Source organism: Amblyomma americanum, chromosome 11 (genome assembly GCF_052857255.1).
Source record: "Amblyomma americanum isolate KBUSLIRL-KWMA chromosome 11, ASM5285725v1, whole genome shotgun sequence".
Classification (NCBI taxonomy): domain Eukaryota; kingdom Metazoa; phylum Arthropoda; class Arachnida; order Ixodida; family Ixodidae; genus Amblyomma; species Amblyomma americanum.
This window is the reverse complement of record NC_135507.1, coordinates 25,133,485-25,150,384: the sequence shown is the minus strand read 5'-3', so window position 1 is coordinate 25,150,384 and position 16,900 is coordinate 25,133,485. Positions and strand designations below refer to the sequence as shown.

Here is a 16,900-nt window from a genome sequence, read left to right as displayed (position 1 = left end):
CCTTGGAAGTCTGTTTGCAATGACATAATACTGGTTGGCTTGCCAAGAGAGTGCAGTCAAGCATGCCTGATGAAGTCCATACAAAAGTAAGACCCATAGACTATTTTATTGGATCAAAAGTCCTGTGGTTAAAAAAAAAAAGTCTTCCCACAAAAAATGAGCTTCTCTCCTGTGGTCGCTCCGAGTAAGAAATGATTATTTCTGTCTCTATTTACATCACACTCACACGGACGCATACGGGCACTGTGCTCTTTCGTTTGAAACCTATGTAATCTCTTTTGTCTAGAAGGAACATACAAGCATCTATTCCCCTTGCAGTGAAGGCACTTCGAGGCAAGTGTACAAGGAACATGCTACACACACGTACACACACTACCAGACCCTGACTTATTGGCAATGATAGGGCCAGCAAAAAAAGAAACGGGCAAGAATCGCTGAGACACAGACAGCACATTTAAGAAAAAAAAACCTAAGCACTCTTCTGTTTGTGATTGTTACACCGCCTCATCAAAAAAAAAAAATCTAAACTCAAGGCTTTCACCTTGAGAAGACAAAAAGATAGACCAGCACAGAGGGCACACTGCACTCAAAACCACAAGTCACACACCGCTTGGTACAAAATCGATGCATATCATCCCTGGCCTGTGCTGCTCAAACGTGAGCATGGAACGCAAGCTGAAGGCAATTATGAGGGAAGTAATGAGCTACCACCTGCATCTGACTTATGGGCTGTACAATTACACCATAGACATCCCAACTTGCCTGCACATCATACTTTGCATGCATGCCATGACCGATGTGTTTAGCGTCAAAAAAAATGTGCAAACATATTATTTTTAAGCGTAAGGCTAGACATCCCAACTTGCCTGCACATCATACTTTGCATGCATGCCATGACCGATATGTTTAGCGTCAAAAAAAATGTGCAAACATATTATTTTTAAGCGTAAGGCTAGAAGATAGTACATGTGCAGTAATTATTTCATCACCAATACAAGAAAGACCAAGCACTTCAAGATGATTTGGTTCATGCTCTAAAGCTAGTGAATGTAAGGCAAGTTTGCATTGACAAGCACTTCACAAGCTTGTTTTTTCACAAAACAAAAAAAAAAGCAAAACATGAGTGTTCTACTTGAATTTGATTCGCACCTATCTACGCAACAACACACAAAACGTTTGCAAATCAAAGGCAATACAGTTCATGTGAAGCAACACACCACAACTAAGTCAACAACCAAAAGCTGCTATAAGTTAGTGATAAACGAGAACAAAACACATACTAAATCACTCCCTTCTCTCGAGCTAAAAGCTGGCCTGAAGCAAGCATGTAAGCACTATCCCGTCTGTACAATGTTCAGCGTAGCAACGGATGGCACAGTCCCGGACTGTGGCATGACTCTGCCTCTTGCGGAGTGTTCGCACCACAGCCTTGGCAGTTAAACTGCCACAAAAGTAACTAGGGCGCAAGTTAATAAAAGCAGTGCACCAATTCTATGGCTTATTATGTGCAAAGCAAACGGAAAAACTAGCACCTTCACACAGCACAAGGGGCAAAGCTCTCGGAGCCACCCAAATGACATGGAAAGCAAACATCAATTCCGCTATGCATGTGTAAAAGGCGTGGTGCTGGCACAAACTCCAACAAAATACCGAGGGAAAGCACAACTATACTAAGGGGTAAACAAAAAGAAGAAACAAGAAAACGCGCTGATGCAACGCAGAAACGGAAGCCATGACGGCAGCTTCACAAAAACAGCTGCGATTTTGGAACCTTCGGTAAAAAAGAAAGCTACGTGTTGCAGCAAAAGCTATGTCAAAAGTGCGCTTTCCCACTTTATATTACTAGTATCGATATGCTGCCTGTTCAGCAGCTAGCAGCTCCCAAGTGGTCAGCTCTCCTATTGCATAAGAATGAAGTGTAGCTTCCATGCAGGCACTCGGAGCATGCTGGTCTGGACTTGGAAGAGCTCTTTCATGCCAAGTTGTGCGTAACAAGGCAGCATATGGTCAACAGCTTCACCATCCTCTGATCTGTCTTGTACGCGGCAATATTGCACTTCCTTGAAATGACCGGGTGATCCCGACGAGACTTCATGCATTTAGAGTGCGCCTTAATAATACTGCTCCGCTTTTTGCTGGGTATGTGCTCCCCCGCATTTATTTCACTGCGCCAAACTGGCTATTTTGCATGAAAGTAACTATCATGTTAAGGTTAACTCTCAGCTAGTGGTGGCAAATGTACATCCTGTGTTCGACACCAATCGGCTCGTGCAGTCGCATTACGCACACCCCACTTCATCGAGCAAACCTGCGGCTCGCATCCAAACTGCTGAGCTAAGCACGCTGTTTCGTCTCATACTGAGCAGTTTGAAAGCTCAGTCAGTAGGAAACGTATCGTGAAGAAAACCATTAATGCAAAGACTAATCAAACCTTGAGGGAGGCAATAAGCCACCAAATGTACAGGGCAGCTAGAGCAAATAGTTTGTGAACAAGGTGGTTTTAGATGAATGGTAGGCCACGTTCCAGCCAACCTGGCGCAGAGCTGGCCAGACGGCTATGCAGGACACAGCCCCTTGAAATTTCCACCCATTTTTTTCAAAGACTGGAAAAACAGTAATCCGCATGACGCAGGCCTTGCTGCTTAAAGCACAGCTTCACCCTCGGGATTGAAACAACGGCGGACGACTCGCTTTTGAATATGAATACCATGCGCTACTTGCCAAGCGCTGCAAAACGCTGCAAGCACCGGCAATATTTTCCCGTTTGACGTGTGTGGCAATTAACGAAAACTTGAACTCAGATGACCGCTGCACATACGCTGCAGTATTTTGGCTTGAGAGGCCCAGCTGCCCACTTCATAACAGGGAACTTGAGTGCTTGCCGCAGTGGAACAAATTGGAACGCACCCTAATCACAAAGGGGGGCGATTTCGAGCCGTGACTTTGCAAATACCCCTGCCCTGACCCTGGATGGCCCCAATTAGGTAGCTTTCATGGAAACACGAGGAACCAGCACCACGGCAATAACAAGTGCATGAGTTTGACCCCGACAGCGAACAAAGTGTTTCCCGGGCAAAAGACACTCCGGGGAGAACCAAAAATAATAAAAAAGGGGGGGCGACGACTGGTGCTAGTGCCCGTCCTGACGTGGCTCTCCAGCGGCCATAGAGTCCACTGCCGGAGCGTGTTCCTTGGGGCTTTCGACAGCGATGGCTGCAGGTGCAGCTAGCGAGCTGTCAGACTCTGTCGGAGGAGTTGATGCCAGCACTGCCCTGGCTTCTTCGGCGACCTCCACTTCAGGGCTTTTGGTATCCATCATGTCCCCATAGAATGTTGGCTGGAAAAGTGTTTGGAAAGCATGGTCCTAAATGGGGCTGCCAGCAATACGGCACAATAAATAGTTTGCATTCGACTTAATCCCTTTATTGTGTTGTTGGCAGTACTAGTGACGGCAGCACCACCTAGAAACAATGATGCTCAACAAAATGATGACAAAGCACTGCATTGAATGACAATGCCGTTCTACCGATTCCACAGGACAGGAAATCTGAAATCGTTATGGGGGCGACACAAGTGACAAAAATGCACCAGCAGTAGGGCTTTCAAATTTAGTGAACTTGATCTTTATAGGGACCCTCAAACCCCACTCTGTATGTTAATGACACACCGGCAACTCAAGAGTTTCTGCTGCTCAGCCCATGTACCACATTCCAACACTTTTTTTTTTTCATTCCAATTTCCGACGTAAGGGGGTGAACCTGCACGACACTTGGACCAAAATGTGAGTAAATATTGTGTCAAAAAACCTTCTATATATTTATCAGGACCTTGCACAAACCTACAAACAGCAAAGCGTCCCCCCCCCCCCCCCCCTTGAAGTTATATATAGTAATATAAAGCTGCAGAATACCTTTTCATCAAATGTCAGGTTATCCATGTCCTTGGAGAGTCCATTGTCCCTGGAACCATCAGCCTGTTTGTCGTCGTCGTCGAAGTCAGAGTCATCCTCCCCAGAGGAGTCGGCCGTAGCGACTGGCTTCTCTGGCTTTTGTTGGACTGCGCAAGCGCAAATTCGGGATGAAACATGAGAACAGGGAGCCAAATACAGAGAAAATACTGCTTGACTGAGCCATTACAAAACTGTCCACAAATGCTGGAATGCCGCTGCAACTTACATTTGAACGAATGCCCACCAACTGCAAATTTATGTTGTACGAACCTTTTCCACTCCCACCGCAATACTTTTTCCAGTTTGCTCTTGTATTTTTGAGCACTTGGCCAAAAATATGCACTAGTGTACTCATAGAAACTAGAAGCTCGAGCAAGAGAATACTTCTTTAACAACTGGTATGAGTGCCATGACACAATCAAAATTTACATGGTGCCATCACAATTTACATATGTTTCATCTTTTTTTTTCAGCAGCCTAAAGCTAAAATACGACTTGCAAAAAAACAAGAAAGCCTGCACCGAGACCAGCAAAGTCTTGCAATAGCAGCTAAGATTCAACAGCTTGGTAGAGTTCTGCAATCGCAACTGCACAAATTGGACCAACGGTTCTCACAGTGGGCTCCTAGGAGTGGTTTTTGGGGTTCCATAAACACCTAAATCTATGCACACGTCAACTTTCACCTTTCCTTCGAGAGGACGGCGCCTTCAAGAGTACCCTGCTGTTCGCGTTGCCAAAGCACAAGCTCGTCGCCGACACCGAAGCAGACAGAGCTGCACTCAAATTTCGCATTGGGGAGTATCGTAATCATCCTTAGAACTTTTTGCGTCCATGTCAGTCAGGAAGGGACGAAAGCCGAAACATGCGGGGCCACTCAGCACCACTTGAAAGCTGCTGGGGTTCCCTGAAGCATGGATCAACCATGAGCTTGCGTGCAAGACTATCCGCAATGGCTTTCGGCCTACACACCTGGCACATATTTCTTTGTGTCAAAAAATAAAGTTCCTCTCATTGGTCGACTGATCGGTGTGGGGAGTGGCGATTTCACCTCTTGCCATGCCGCCTGTGGCCGATTCCAGGATGGATGCCCTGGACAAAGCGTCGTAGCAGGTGAGGCAGACCCGCAGGGGCTTGCTGGACTGAGCCGGCAGCAGGAACTTGCGGTTGGAGCAGGGCCCACACACCACGGTGCCACACTTGCGGCAGTGGTGCTGCAATGACAGTGGAGACAAGTGTCAAGAACCCACTCATTTCTCCCACAAAGAGGTGCATCGTAGTTTTATTCTGACTAGTGCTGGAGAGCACTCTTCTTGGCTGTTTCCCACACTTCTTTGAATAGCTCACTGTCACTACTGGCTTATTCTGCGTCGGAGTGGATTACGCCCATTCACCAAAAACTTTAAAGGTGAAGCGCAACACCACACGTAGCTTGCAGAATAAGCAAAGACAGCAGGCAGAATCAACGAAGACCATGACCCTCCCACATGTAAAGTTTTCCTCTTCCTGGAAAACCACTCCGTTTTGTCCTAGCCTTTCTGGTTTTTCCAAAGTGCAAGTCCTGCAAGAAATCCACAGATGCCATTCACTGCATTCCCGCATGAATCTGCAAGGCGATTTCGGCAGCATCTTCCACTTCCATTTCTCCTAACAAACCACCGTGCCTTTCACTGCGAAGCAACTGAGGACGGCTTGGTACTGCGGCAGAATCAAGTGTTTCACATACCCGACGGTTCAGCATGGTGAACTGAGTCTTTCGGCAGTGCATGCAGTATCCAGCCTCAGCATCGGGCACCCACACGGCAGCATGCTCCTTGGTCGGGTACTTCCCAGCTGGCCATGCGCAAAAGGGTCACAATAAGATGTCTGGGCATCCCTCACATGTGCACTTGCACGAGGGCAAAAAAAGATGAGCACCTAAGAATGAGTCTAGCAAGTCAGAGTCACATGCACACCGCACACGCTCATCATATGAAAATTAATTTCATAGTTAAAGTATAAAAGGAAGTTAAAGCATTTATTCCTTACAATAACAACAATTCTGTATTTACTGCGACAAGCAGTCCTGCGCCAAGCCAACAACACTGGTTTTCTCAAGAACTAGATAATGTGCATAAACTGCAGCAGTACTGACATCCTAAATTTACAAAAACTTCTTGAAAGTCGCCGCAGTTTAAAACGGAAAACAAAACAGTCGCACTTGGTCAACTCTGCTGAATGTGATGGATGGAAATTCAATAGTCTCATGAACTTTGCTATTTCGTCACTGTTGTGGTTAACTAGGCATACAACTTGTCTTCTCCAACAAACGGCCTTGAGCCTCCCTTTCTAAATAAACAGCTCATTCATTCATTCTTCTTCAATTTCTGTGAGAATTGCAGAAAGCCTTGATCCAAACACTTAAGTGCAAGAGGATAGCACACCCCTTTAGCCAAAATTTGTAATAAGCTAGCTCAAAAGCCGACGTAGCAAGCTGTGCCATCACGGCACAATTTCACCTGGCTGCCTCAAAAATTTCCCGAAGTTGCCAACAGTCCAAGACCAAGCATACCACTCTAGCAGCCAGCACTGGTACTAGTGTGAAAGCATTGACTACGTACTTTTCCTTATGGTGTCTTCAACGCACTTGTTGATGTGGGCCATCCACTCTGTCTTCTCGGTAGCTGTCGCTGCATAGACCGCGAACGACTTGGTCGGGGTCCTGATCAGCCAGCCGTTCTTCAACCCAGCTGCGTGACGTATCGGGACATTAAGCAAGTACAAATGCTTTACAGCAGAAAAATAACTACAATTCCTCAATGTATTACTCATGGTGAAATTGCCATAATTAATATCTAAAGTGACTATGCTTGAGAAATAGACAATATGAAGTGCAGTGAGTCACTAAACGAATGCAACTGCCACTCAAGAGGTCCTTCACAGAATCTGACAATGTGCAAATACTATAAGCACTGCAAAAGGACACACCATAACTGCTACAAGCTAAGCTAATATCTTTGTCAAAGTGGCAAACTCCATGCCGACTGAGTCAATACCAATCGAAAATGTGGATTTGCCATCCAGATGCGCCGTTGCCACACGGCAAATTTCAGTGATCACCGAGTTATGAGCATGCGACCCGGTAGATATGGGTAGCAACACTGAGTGAAAAACACAAGTGATGCAGTAGTAAAACGAGTTTAATATTGAGGTACAATAGAACCTTGTTATAACAAAACAGTTTATAACGAAGGAATGACGATTCCCCTTGGAAACTCATGTCAACATGGGCTATAATGAAGCTATGGCTACAATGAATTAATTGCCAGGCCCCTTCAACTTTGTTATAATGAGGTTCAACCCTATGTGCTATTGTTAACTGAAAGCGTTCGGAAAAAGCTGTCAAAATACTTCATGGTACGGCGCAATTCACAGACAGCGGCCGCGGGAGGAACAATCGGCACAGATATGCACTTCGTTTCAGAAGCATTCATTTTCTGCTAGTGAGGCTGCCACAGATCAGTGACCATCTTTTGTCTCATTCACAGCTGCTATCATTGCAGTGCTTGTGGGACACTTTCTTGCATCATCTGTCGCAAAGCGCACCATGAGGCAAAACAAGTGAAGCTCAGTACCACCGGACAGTCTACGGAGCTGTCATTTTGACTACCAAATAAAAATTAGTTAATGAACTGGTTAACGTAGTTTAAAACTTTGCAAACCAAAAAGATTTTTTTTTTTTTTCTATTCTGAACTTTAGCTCAGTTTAGTGCGTGAGACCCTGCCCTCAAGAGCCTTTGAGATTCCAATGGCCTTTCGTGAACCTCCACTGAGTCGATCCCCAACATTCAAATGGCCCGTGTAACAATGGTATAAGTTTCGCTCATTGCTCCAAGTGCCTGCGCCATTTTTACGCTTCCATTACAGTAGAATCTCGATAAACGGAAATCGGTTAAACGGAACTACCGCTTAAACGGAACAAACGCCTCGCGATTGGTTGGTTTTGTATTAAGCCAATGTAAAAAAAATCTCGTTAATCGGAACTCAAATTTTGCGACCACCGCGTTAACGGAACCGAAAAACTCGAACCCGCAACTAGTTGGACAAGCGCAGTACCATCGCGGTAGCATCAATGCTCCCCTCCTTCTCCTCCCCGCGTCACCACTCCGGTTTCCGTCTCCGGCGGTTTCCGGTTTGCTCGTACACTGCCCTCCGCATCGCTCGCTCGCGTTCACGGCGGTTGTGTTCAGTTAGGCCTAAGCCCTAGAGCCCTAGACCTAGAGCTTTTGTTCGGTCCGATGGCAGCACAAAAACGACCGCACAATGCACTTGCGTTGGAAAGGAAGATGGAGATCATCAACGACTTCGAGAGTGGTGGCTTCACGAAAATGGCGCTAGCGACGAAGTACGCCGTCCCCAAAAGCAGCCTAACAAGAATTCTTCAGGACAAGGACAAGCTGCGGGAGGCGTTCGAGACGTCACGCTTTGGTCCTCAAAGAAAACGACTGCGAGCGGCTGACCACGAAGACTTGGAGAAATGCCTGGTGCTGTGGCTGCGCAGAGCCCGCAGTGAAAACATCCCAATCAGCGGGCCACTAATTCGTGCAAAAGCGGAAGAATTTGTTCTTCGCCTCGGCATCGAGGGTTTCTCGTGCAGCGAGGGGTGGCTGACCCGGTTTAAAGAGCGCAATGGACTGGTGTTTCGTGCTGTTTCAGGGGAAGCTGCCGCTGCTGACGCGACGGCATGCGGAGACTGGCGAGAAAGACGGCTGCCCGAGATTCTGGAGGAATACGATCCAGAGAACATCTACAATGTAGATGAGACTGCACTCTTTTACAAGTTGCTCCCCTCAAAATCGCTATCATTTAGAGGAGAGAAATGCACCGGAGGGAAACTGAGCAAGGACAGGCTGACCGTCCTTATCGGTGCCAACATGACGGGCAGCGATAAGTTGAAGCCGCTAGTGATCGGCAAATCGAAGCATCCTCGTTGCTTCAAAAACGTCGCAGCCTTGCCCGTTTCATACCAGGCCAATGGCAAGGCGTGGATGACGCAAGCCATTTTTAGTGAGTGGATTTATCGCGAGGATGCGCGCTTCTCTCGCAACAAGCGGAAAGTTTTGTTCCTGGTGGATAACTGCCCTGGACACGGAACTGTGCCAGGTTTGAAGTCCATACAGCTGGAATTCCTGCCAGCGAACACCACAGCACTGCTGCAGCCTATGGATCAGGGTGTGATTCAAGCGCTCAAGTCGCGCTTCCGCAAAAATCTTCTTAGGAGGATTCTCTTATGCATGGACCAGGGGAAGGAGTACAAGGTAGATGTACTGCGTGCCGTTTACCTCCTGGATGACGCTTGGCGGCAGGTTAGTGCAACCACCATTGCCAGCTGCTTCAGGCATGCGGGATTTGCCGCAACCACAGAAAAACCCAGCACACAGAGTGAGCCTGATGATGTTCACGACGCAGCCGAGGAAGATTTGCTACTAGAGAATTGTGCTGCGATGGGCATTCAACTTGATGAATATGTCCAGATCGACAGCGATGTGGCAACATGCCCAGAAAATACCGTGCACAGCATTATAGCTGATGTCTGCCCCCCTGATGAAAGTGAAGACGAGGAGGAAGAGCTTGAAAACGAGACCGCTGACTCTGATCCTGTGGTGACACCTGCGCAGGCGGAATCGGCAGTCCAAATGCTGAAGAGTTTCTTCCAACGAGAAGAAGGTTCGGAAGTGTTTCTGCACAGCCTGTCAAGTATGGGTGATGCCATTAACAAAAAACAGCTGCGAGAGCTCAAACAAGCAAATATAAAATCCTTTTTCACTAGCCAATAAGTGGTAATTCCCACTCTTTTGACATTTTTTTTTTAAATTTCAGTACTAGTACTACTGGAACAAAAATTTACTGCTTATTTTTCTCTAATAAAGTTTGTTCTCATAGTGTACCGTTCTCCTTATTACCTAGATTTCGCAAATTGAGATCCGCTGAGACTGCCAACTGCGCGCGCCCGCGCCAGCCGCGTAGGGTTCACGCGGAAGCGGATTGCGCAATGCTGAACCTATTCTCTCTTTAAACGAAACTCCTGATAAACGGAACATATTTTCCCGGTCCCTTGAGGTTCCGTTTAACGAGAGCCCACTGTACTTGTGTTCACATAACTACTGCGAATGTGGCATTCAGAAAGGCGGTGAATCACACGAATTCTCGTGTGTTGTGCTTTTCTCTGCTGCTCTGCAAAAATGTGTTCGCACACTCAATGACACCGAGTTCACACGCAATTACAAAACACTATGTTTTTCCACCACACATGACAGTGCCTTTTGACGCACGCATTCCACAATGCTTTTGCAGCAGCCTCGCAGTAAGCTGCAATTGTTCATGACAACAGAAATAAAGTAACGTAAACCCTTTTAACAGCCATGATAACATGCTGTACACAGAACGCTGCGTTCAAGAGCTACAAGAAGAATGAGGTCACCACAAAATATCTTCCGATTTCCTAACGAACATTACCCAAAATGTCAGAGATGTGAACATAGATGGTTTACTCACTTCCATCGTCCCCAAGGTTATCCAGTTTGACCTCTTCCAAGGGAATAATGTGCTGTTTGTTGTACTGTTCAGAAGAACAAACATCACACTCTCAAGTAAACAGCCACATCATTACAGTCATATCACAACAGAAAATAATGTTGCTAAAGCAATGTCAACATGTTAACCTACCAGCTCTGACAGTACGAGCATGCTTCCTCTTCTTAGCGAGACAACTTGAATCGACAACACACTCGAACAAAAATCAAGTAAGCCTCCATACTTTCTTTAATCCTTGCTGTAATTCTGCTCTACACCAAGCACAACATGACTATACCAAGAAATTGATATTTTGGCAACTAGAAAATGAATTATGGCGTTGCTAGATGTACAACTGCAAAATGGAACAAATAAAGACACCAAAATATACGAAAAGAAGACACTGAATTTCCCGCAAATATAATTGCATTTGAACATTGTGCTCCCTTGAACAGCCATTTGCTTCAGTCATGGTTTAGTCTTAAACACTGAGAACAAATTCAAATTGCCCTGCTATCAACAGAGTATCGCATTCTGATCTCAAAGAGACCACTCTCACCGCCATTCAATCCAAAACCGTGCCAACACGTCTTTTTCGGTAAGGACGTCACGAGTTTCAACTGACTGGTAGGAAGATTTTTAAATGCAATTTTCTTGGCCATAAATGCATCTTTTGCTACTGGACAAATGTTAACATGGCCAGAAATAGCCAGAGAATCAATTTTTACAGCGAGCAACATTTCGAAAGTGTTGTCCTCAAGTGCACCTTTAAAGCCACAGTAAGGGCATGAACACTGCAATAGCATGCAGTCATGAACAAGACCAGTTTTAAAACTTTTAACAATACAAGAAGGGCAGGAGATGTTTTATCAGATTACGCGTTCTTAAGCATACACTGGCACACTCTGAATACTCCAGTCTCAAAACTGGCCACGAGTTTATGCAGTGATCACCTTCTTTTTGTTGATCAGGATGTTGCCATAGACCAGGATGTCGTTGAACAGGAAGAACTGGCGTGGCTTCTGCTTCTTGCGGCACATCTTTGTGAGCACACCCTCTCCCACGAGAACACGGCCCTGGGAGGCCAACGGCTGCAAAGATAAAACGGCCATTGACATCTCTCACGCGCCTGCAAAGCAACTGCTCACAATACAAGAACACCTATAACAATGCATGCAACTCGCTGACTACGGCAACACCACACAGATGCAAACTGCACATATTCGTGAAAGACAAGAGAGCGCAAAATAGCAACAGGGACGAGTAAGGGAACAGGACGAGCACTGCTCGAATACGCACCAACAAGCCTAGCTACAAGTACTTCAAACTGTACATAGTTCAGTGCATTACAAAGCACATGAAAACTATCCCAGAATTAAGAAATGTAGCAGGACTATAAGTTATAGGTAGGGAGGGGTTGGACTTTTCGGTTTTATGTTTCGAAAATTCGGCAGACTTCTTTCGGTTTTAAACGCAATAGCCACAAACAGTTTGCATTGAAGAAAATTTAGCGCCGCCACCGCCGCTTACTATGAGCAAAAAATTCATGAAAAATCTCCAGAGAAGCAACCTAGGAGGCAGGTAGGGCACATAGGTAACGTAATCTTGTGGCGTCATCACAACCCATCCACCAGATTGTGAGCAAGCTACGCGCTATGGCATGTGGCAGTTAAATTAATAACTGGTCACTAGAGGCTGCTCGGCAAGGGCAACCAGGGTCGCACAAGCCCCACCGGTAGCAGCGCCTGCCATTGCAGGGCAGTGGCACATCATTTAACTGCTGCACCACTGTGCAAGGAGTGGCAGCCAGCCATTTATGAAACTTACCTATCTAAGAATGTTAAGTCAAGAATGACCAATTCCGCATGTATGGGCATTAAAGGGACCCAGAAAGGGTGTCTCAATAAATGTGCGATATGTGTGGGATGTTAACACACGACGGTTCATAATTATCCCCCAGCAAGAATTATTTTAATGCGTTTTGTGGAAGCCGAGTTATATGCAGACAAAATTTGAACTTCCGCGTCTTGGCGCCTTTCCCTCTGCTCTCGCACGCCAAAACGGCTGCGCTCCTCCGCCGGCTCCACTCACTCGGCCCCTCCCCTACCTCCGCCGGCTGTGGAGGGCGCGGAGTGTCCGCGGCCGTGGTAGCGCGTGACGTCTGAAAGAATTCGGCGCTGTGAACCAATGATTACCCCCGGCTGCTGACGTCATTTGCAAGGCGTGACGTTGTCTGCCAGGTTTTCGCGCAAAAGCCCGGCACCGCACGTCGCCGCGAGGTGCGAAAGTGGGAATTTTTTTAAATTTATTGTAAATTTCTCGCTCGCTTTTAAGATCTCGTACGCGGCATGAATGCTCGGTGGCCTGTACTCTACATAGTGCAAACATTTTAAAGCCAAGCTCAAACATCCCTTTCTGCGGCCCTTTAACCCATTAAGCTATTGCGTCATATCCTTAAGGCAGAGGTTAAGGTCCCCTCCAAATTTTTTATTTCAGATTCCAGTTTTGGGCAATTATTTTTTACTGCAGATGAATTTCTGACTTTTTCCAGTGACATAATACTGTATTACGGTCAAAACTCGCATGTTTATCTCAGGCTTTTTGCCAGCTCAAGGATATGATTTACAAATAACTAACACATAAATGGTCGAATTTAGAGCTGTGCTTGTTCAAGGATATGCTATCCCCATTACGAAAAGTAACGAAACTTAAATGATTCCGCCACCAGACAAAACTTTACATGGAATTTGACTTTCTAAAAGCGGGATGTCATATTAGCATTGAAACATTGCACTGGATTGAGCAAAAGGACGGCGGGGCATGGCATAGTCTTCATGTTGACTGCAATGATGGAACTGCTGCTTAACAATCACAGTAGCCAGAAGATGACACTTTTTCGTGACATTTATTCATGGTTCCACGTTAGTGTCCTTATATGCAATGGAGGATCCTACTTAATGAAGTAACTGGATTAGTGGGGTAATGACAGTGAACACCAATACACTAGTAAACAACGCTTGGCGAGAAGTTATATGGAGCCTCTCTTCATGCAGAGGCATGTAAGGCAGTCGAGAAATGCCTCAAAACACATGACTGCATTACTTAATCCAAAGGTACCACCATATCACCACGCCTCTGGATGGTGTACACGATTAACTTCCTCCTTTGATTGCATAATTCTTACTTAATAGCAAGCTAGCCATAGTGTCTGTGCCACGGATACTGAATTTTTAGGCTAAAAGAAAATTAGGAAAATTGCTCTGGATTTTAATCTCAGGAATCTGTGCGGTGCGCTGGACGACAAAGCGGCAACTCATCAGGAAGAAGGACTACAGAGCCCTGAAAGCGGCCTCCTTCAATAGGCTAAATTCTGCCATTCGACGGCAGACAAACTAAGCAGGTCTTAATAGACTTCCTTTTGTGCAATTCGGCTTACCTTTTTCGATTAAAACTGTAAAATCCAACCCCTAGTTATGGGGCCACGAACGTTTAGCATAAATAATAGCATGAGATTCATAACTTCAGCCTATTAACAAAAAAAAAAAGGAAAAATGTACAGGGTCCCTCTCTACACCAAAGGCAAGAGTCAATGACTGCCCTGATTAGAATAACAATGAAAGACAAGGCGTGGAGTGATAAGATGGCACAGATTTTGAGAATAGCCTTGATGTGTACGCACATTTTTTCATCCAGGTTCGTGAATGAAGTAGGTTCTAATGCCCTCTTTACTGCACTCTAATATGAACTCTGAACCTGAATAACAGACATACCAGACCAAATGTCTACAGTTATTTTTCCTACAACACCCGAAACAAGCCCTCCCACCGGTATCAAGGAGTCATCATCATCATCCTGACTATGCCCACAGCAGGGCAAAGGCCTCTCCTATGTCTCTCCAATTAACTCTGTCCTTTGCCAGCAGTGGCCACCGTATTCCCGCAAACTTCTTAATCTCATGCACCCACCTAACTTTCTGGCAATGTTCGCAAGTCTAATCTTGTAATGCGTTAAGTGCAAAGAAGGGTTTAAACGGTGCTTTTTAGATTAGCTTTCTCATTTAAAAAATTGATTTTTTTTGTACCCCCACTGCAGAGGCAAGCAGGTAAAAAATAAGAAGCTGCAATCTGCGTTCATGTTTCCTTTAGGCAACCATTGTAAGAATAAGAAAAAAAACCCTCGTATGAAGAAAGAATCGCTTAGACAGATAAGTTCGTAATTGCTTAGACAGATAATAAGTTGCATCCCCTTTGTAACAGGGTGGTAATAACTGCCACCTAGCCATTAATTCCTAGTGTGCTCAATTTCTTCAGATCAAATGCCAATTTCTTCCTCCCTTATCTAAACTCCTCGCATGCCCTTCTCCACCAACCCTCTAATCACCTCTTACTTGCTTCTACGTTTGGAAGTTGAGCACACCCTGGCTGTTCCCAAACCCCAGTGCATCTCGGATCTCGTGCACTGAAAGCTGGAGGCCCTCAAAGTCGATAAGAATTATGTTCTATCATTCCTGTCTTGCAGGCAACAACAGCAAATGTCATCTGTGGTGCAAAATTTTTGCCCGCAGTACTTTGTCCTCAAACACCTAGCCCTAGCCTTGTAAATTAAAGCGTTTCGCTTGGAAATGCCAAGTTTTCATTTTTGTTTAAGCCGTCCTACAGAGTTCAAACATTAGAATGCCCAGCATTTTCTTTTGACGGTGAGTATTTTCTGAGGTTCATACTGTCTGTCTCACAGTTGTATTACTAGCTTTTTCTTCCCTATGACATCAGTATTTATTAACAAGTCATCTAGTTGTTCCCTTCATGCAGTATTTATACTGCATGCAGCTTATAGCCATTCAGCACTGTGCCACCGAAAAAGGTTGCATTATATTTGGTACGAATTCATTAAAGCTTCCAAAGCTGTGGTCTTTGAGGGCTCAATAAATGAACAAACTGAGTTCCCACTTCACAGACAATGGGAAGCTTGTTCCAAACCATTCTGACAGCATTAGAGACAGGCAAATCCTTCAGTTTCACTATAAACATCAGTTCAGTCTTCTTAAGACTTGCTCGCCAAACCTGTGGATGCAGTCCCTGAGCATTGTAATGCTCAACTACACAGCATACTGTCCACCACAACTTATACTGACCATCACAAACAGCCATTTACTGCACAGCTGCCAATGGCGAAGCACTGTAAAACGGTGGCAATTACAAAACTATGTGATTTGAACAAAAAAATGTGGCGTACCTGGCCCGAGCTCCCAAAGCAGTTCTCGATGTTTGCAATCCGCTTGGCATTTGCCCGGGTATTGACTGTGGGTGGGCAAGCAGCAGAAATGCAGAGGTCAGACATATACTTAATTAGTGACTACAAAGTTAAATAGCACCAGTGAGAGCAATGATGAAAAAGCAGATTTCATGAATGCAAGGCTAACTGGAGAAAATAAAACTAAAATACGAAAATAAAACGAAATAAAACTACGAAGTGCGATATGACTGTAGTCCTCTAAGAAAAACAGTCAAAAGATGGAACTAAGCGATTTCACCCCCCACTAGATTTCAACTCTACTGATATGAATGTTGTTGTCAACGAGAAAAGGGGGTCAATCAGCGACTTGATATCCCATTTACGTCACTATATTTCGATTCTGAAATCAAGCGGCGGCTAATGCAAGCAGTTTTAAAGGCATCCTGACAATAAGTGTAGGCCGCAAAGTGCACACAATCAAAATATCTTTCGCTGACAACGGATGATAAATTAACGTTTGCAGAACTCCAGCAAAACAAATTAAAAAGAAACATGATGCCGTGAAGAGATTTCACCCGTTTACTTCAACACGGCCGCAATCGCTAGGACGACAGACCTGTTTAGAAGCTCGATTAGATCGTGCAAGTCGCACAAATACAAGGCGAAACTAACATTTACGTTACACCACCAAATGCGATCGGAGTGGCGGCCGCAATTCATCATTCATTGAGAGGTCGTGAACATGACTGTTCCTTTCGTTCTTTTCTTGAGATAAAGCTGACACACGCGCTACGCTTCGTAGTAGCATGAGTCATGACGAGGAATGAGAAGAACCAAAACGAGCCTGCAGCTTGCACGCGTCATGTCAACAACCGACGCGACCCTGTTCAGGAACGCGAGCTCCGGCAAAGAGTAGACTATGTTCGTGCTTCGTTCGCATTATGTTTTATTATTATTCATCGGCGCAGCCCAAGTACCGCCGTTCCATTCAATGTCACAGAAACCACCTCTCGGAAGAACTAGATCGCAGTAACTTTTTGAATACGACAAGTCACGTCTTCATGTGAATCAAGATACACTGAAATCTTACAATCACAACGATGGTCCAAAACGCGCACCGTCAAATAAGTTATTTATAAACTTGCACGGCGCAGTCGACACCACATTGAC

The 16,900-nt window shown here is 45.3% G+C and overlaps 1 protein-coding gene across 2 annotated transcripts; it reads right to left on the bottom strand.

Moving 5' to 3' along the window:
- Positions 1 to 87: 87 nt before the first annotated feature.
- Positions 88 to 15,795, bottom strand: rush (pleckstrin homology and FYVE domain containing family member rush hour; the record flags this gene model as incomplete). Of its 2 annotated transcripts, XR_013309959.1 has the most annotated exon segments (9): positions 88 to 762; positions 867 to 3,337; positions 3,911 to 4,056; positions 4,998 to 5,160; positions 5,673 to 5,779; positions 6,547 to 6,675; positions 10,481 to 10,544; positions 11,452 to 11,589; positions 15,731 to 15,795. XR_013309959.1 is itself a non-coding variant. In XM_077644058.1 (8 exon segments), coding segments are annotated over 8 exon segments (1,019 nt in total), but the record flags the coding sequence as incomplete, so codon positions are not given.
- Between the last annotated feature and the right edge of the window lie 1,105 nt (positions 15,796 to 16,900).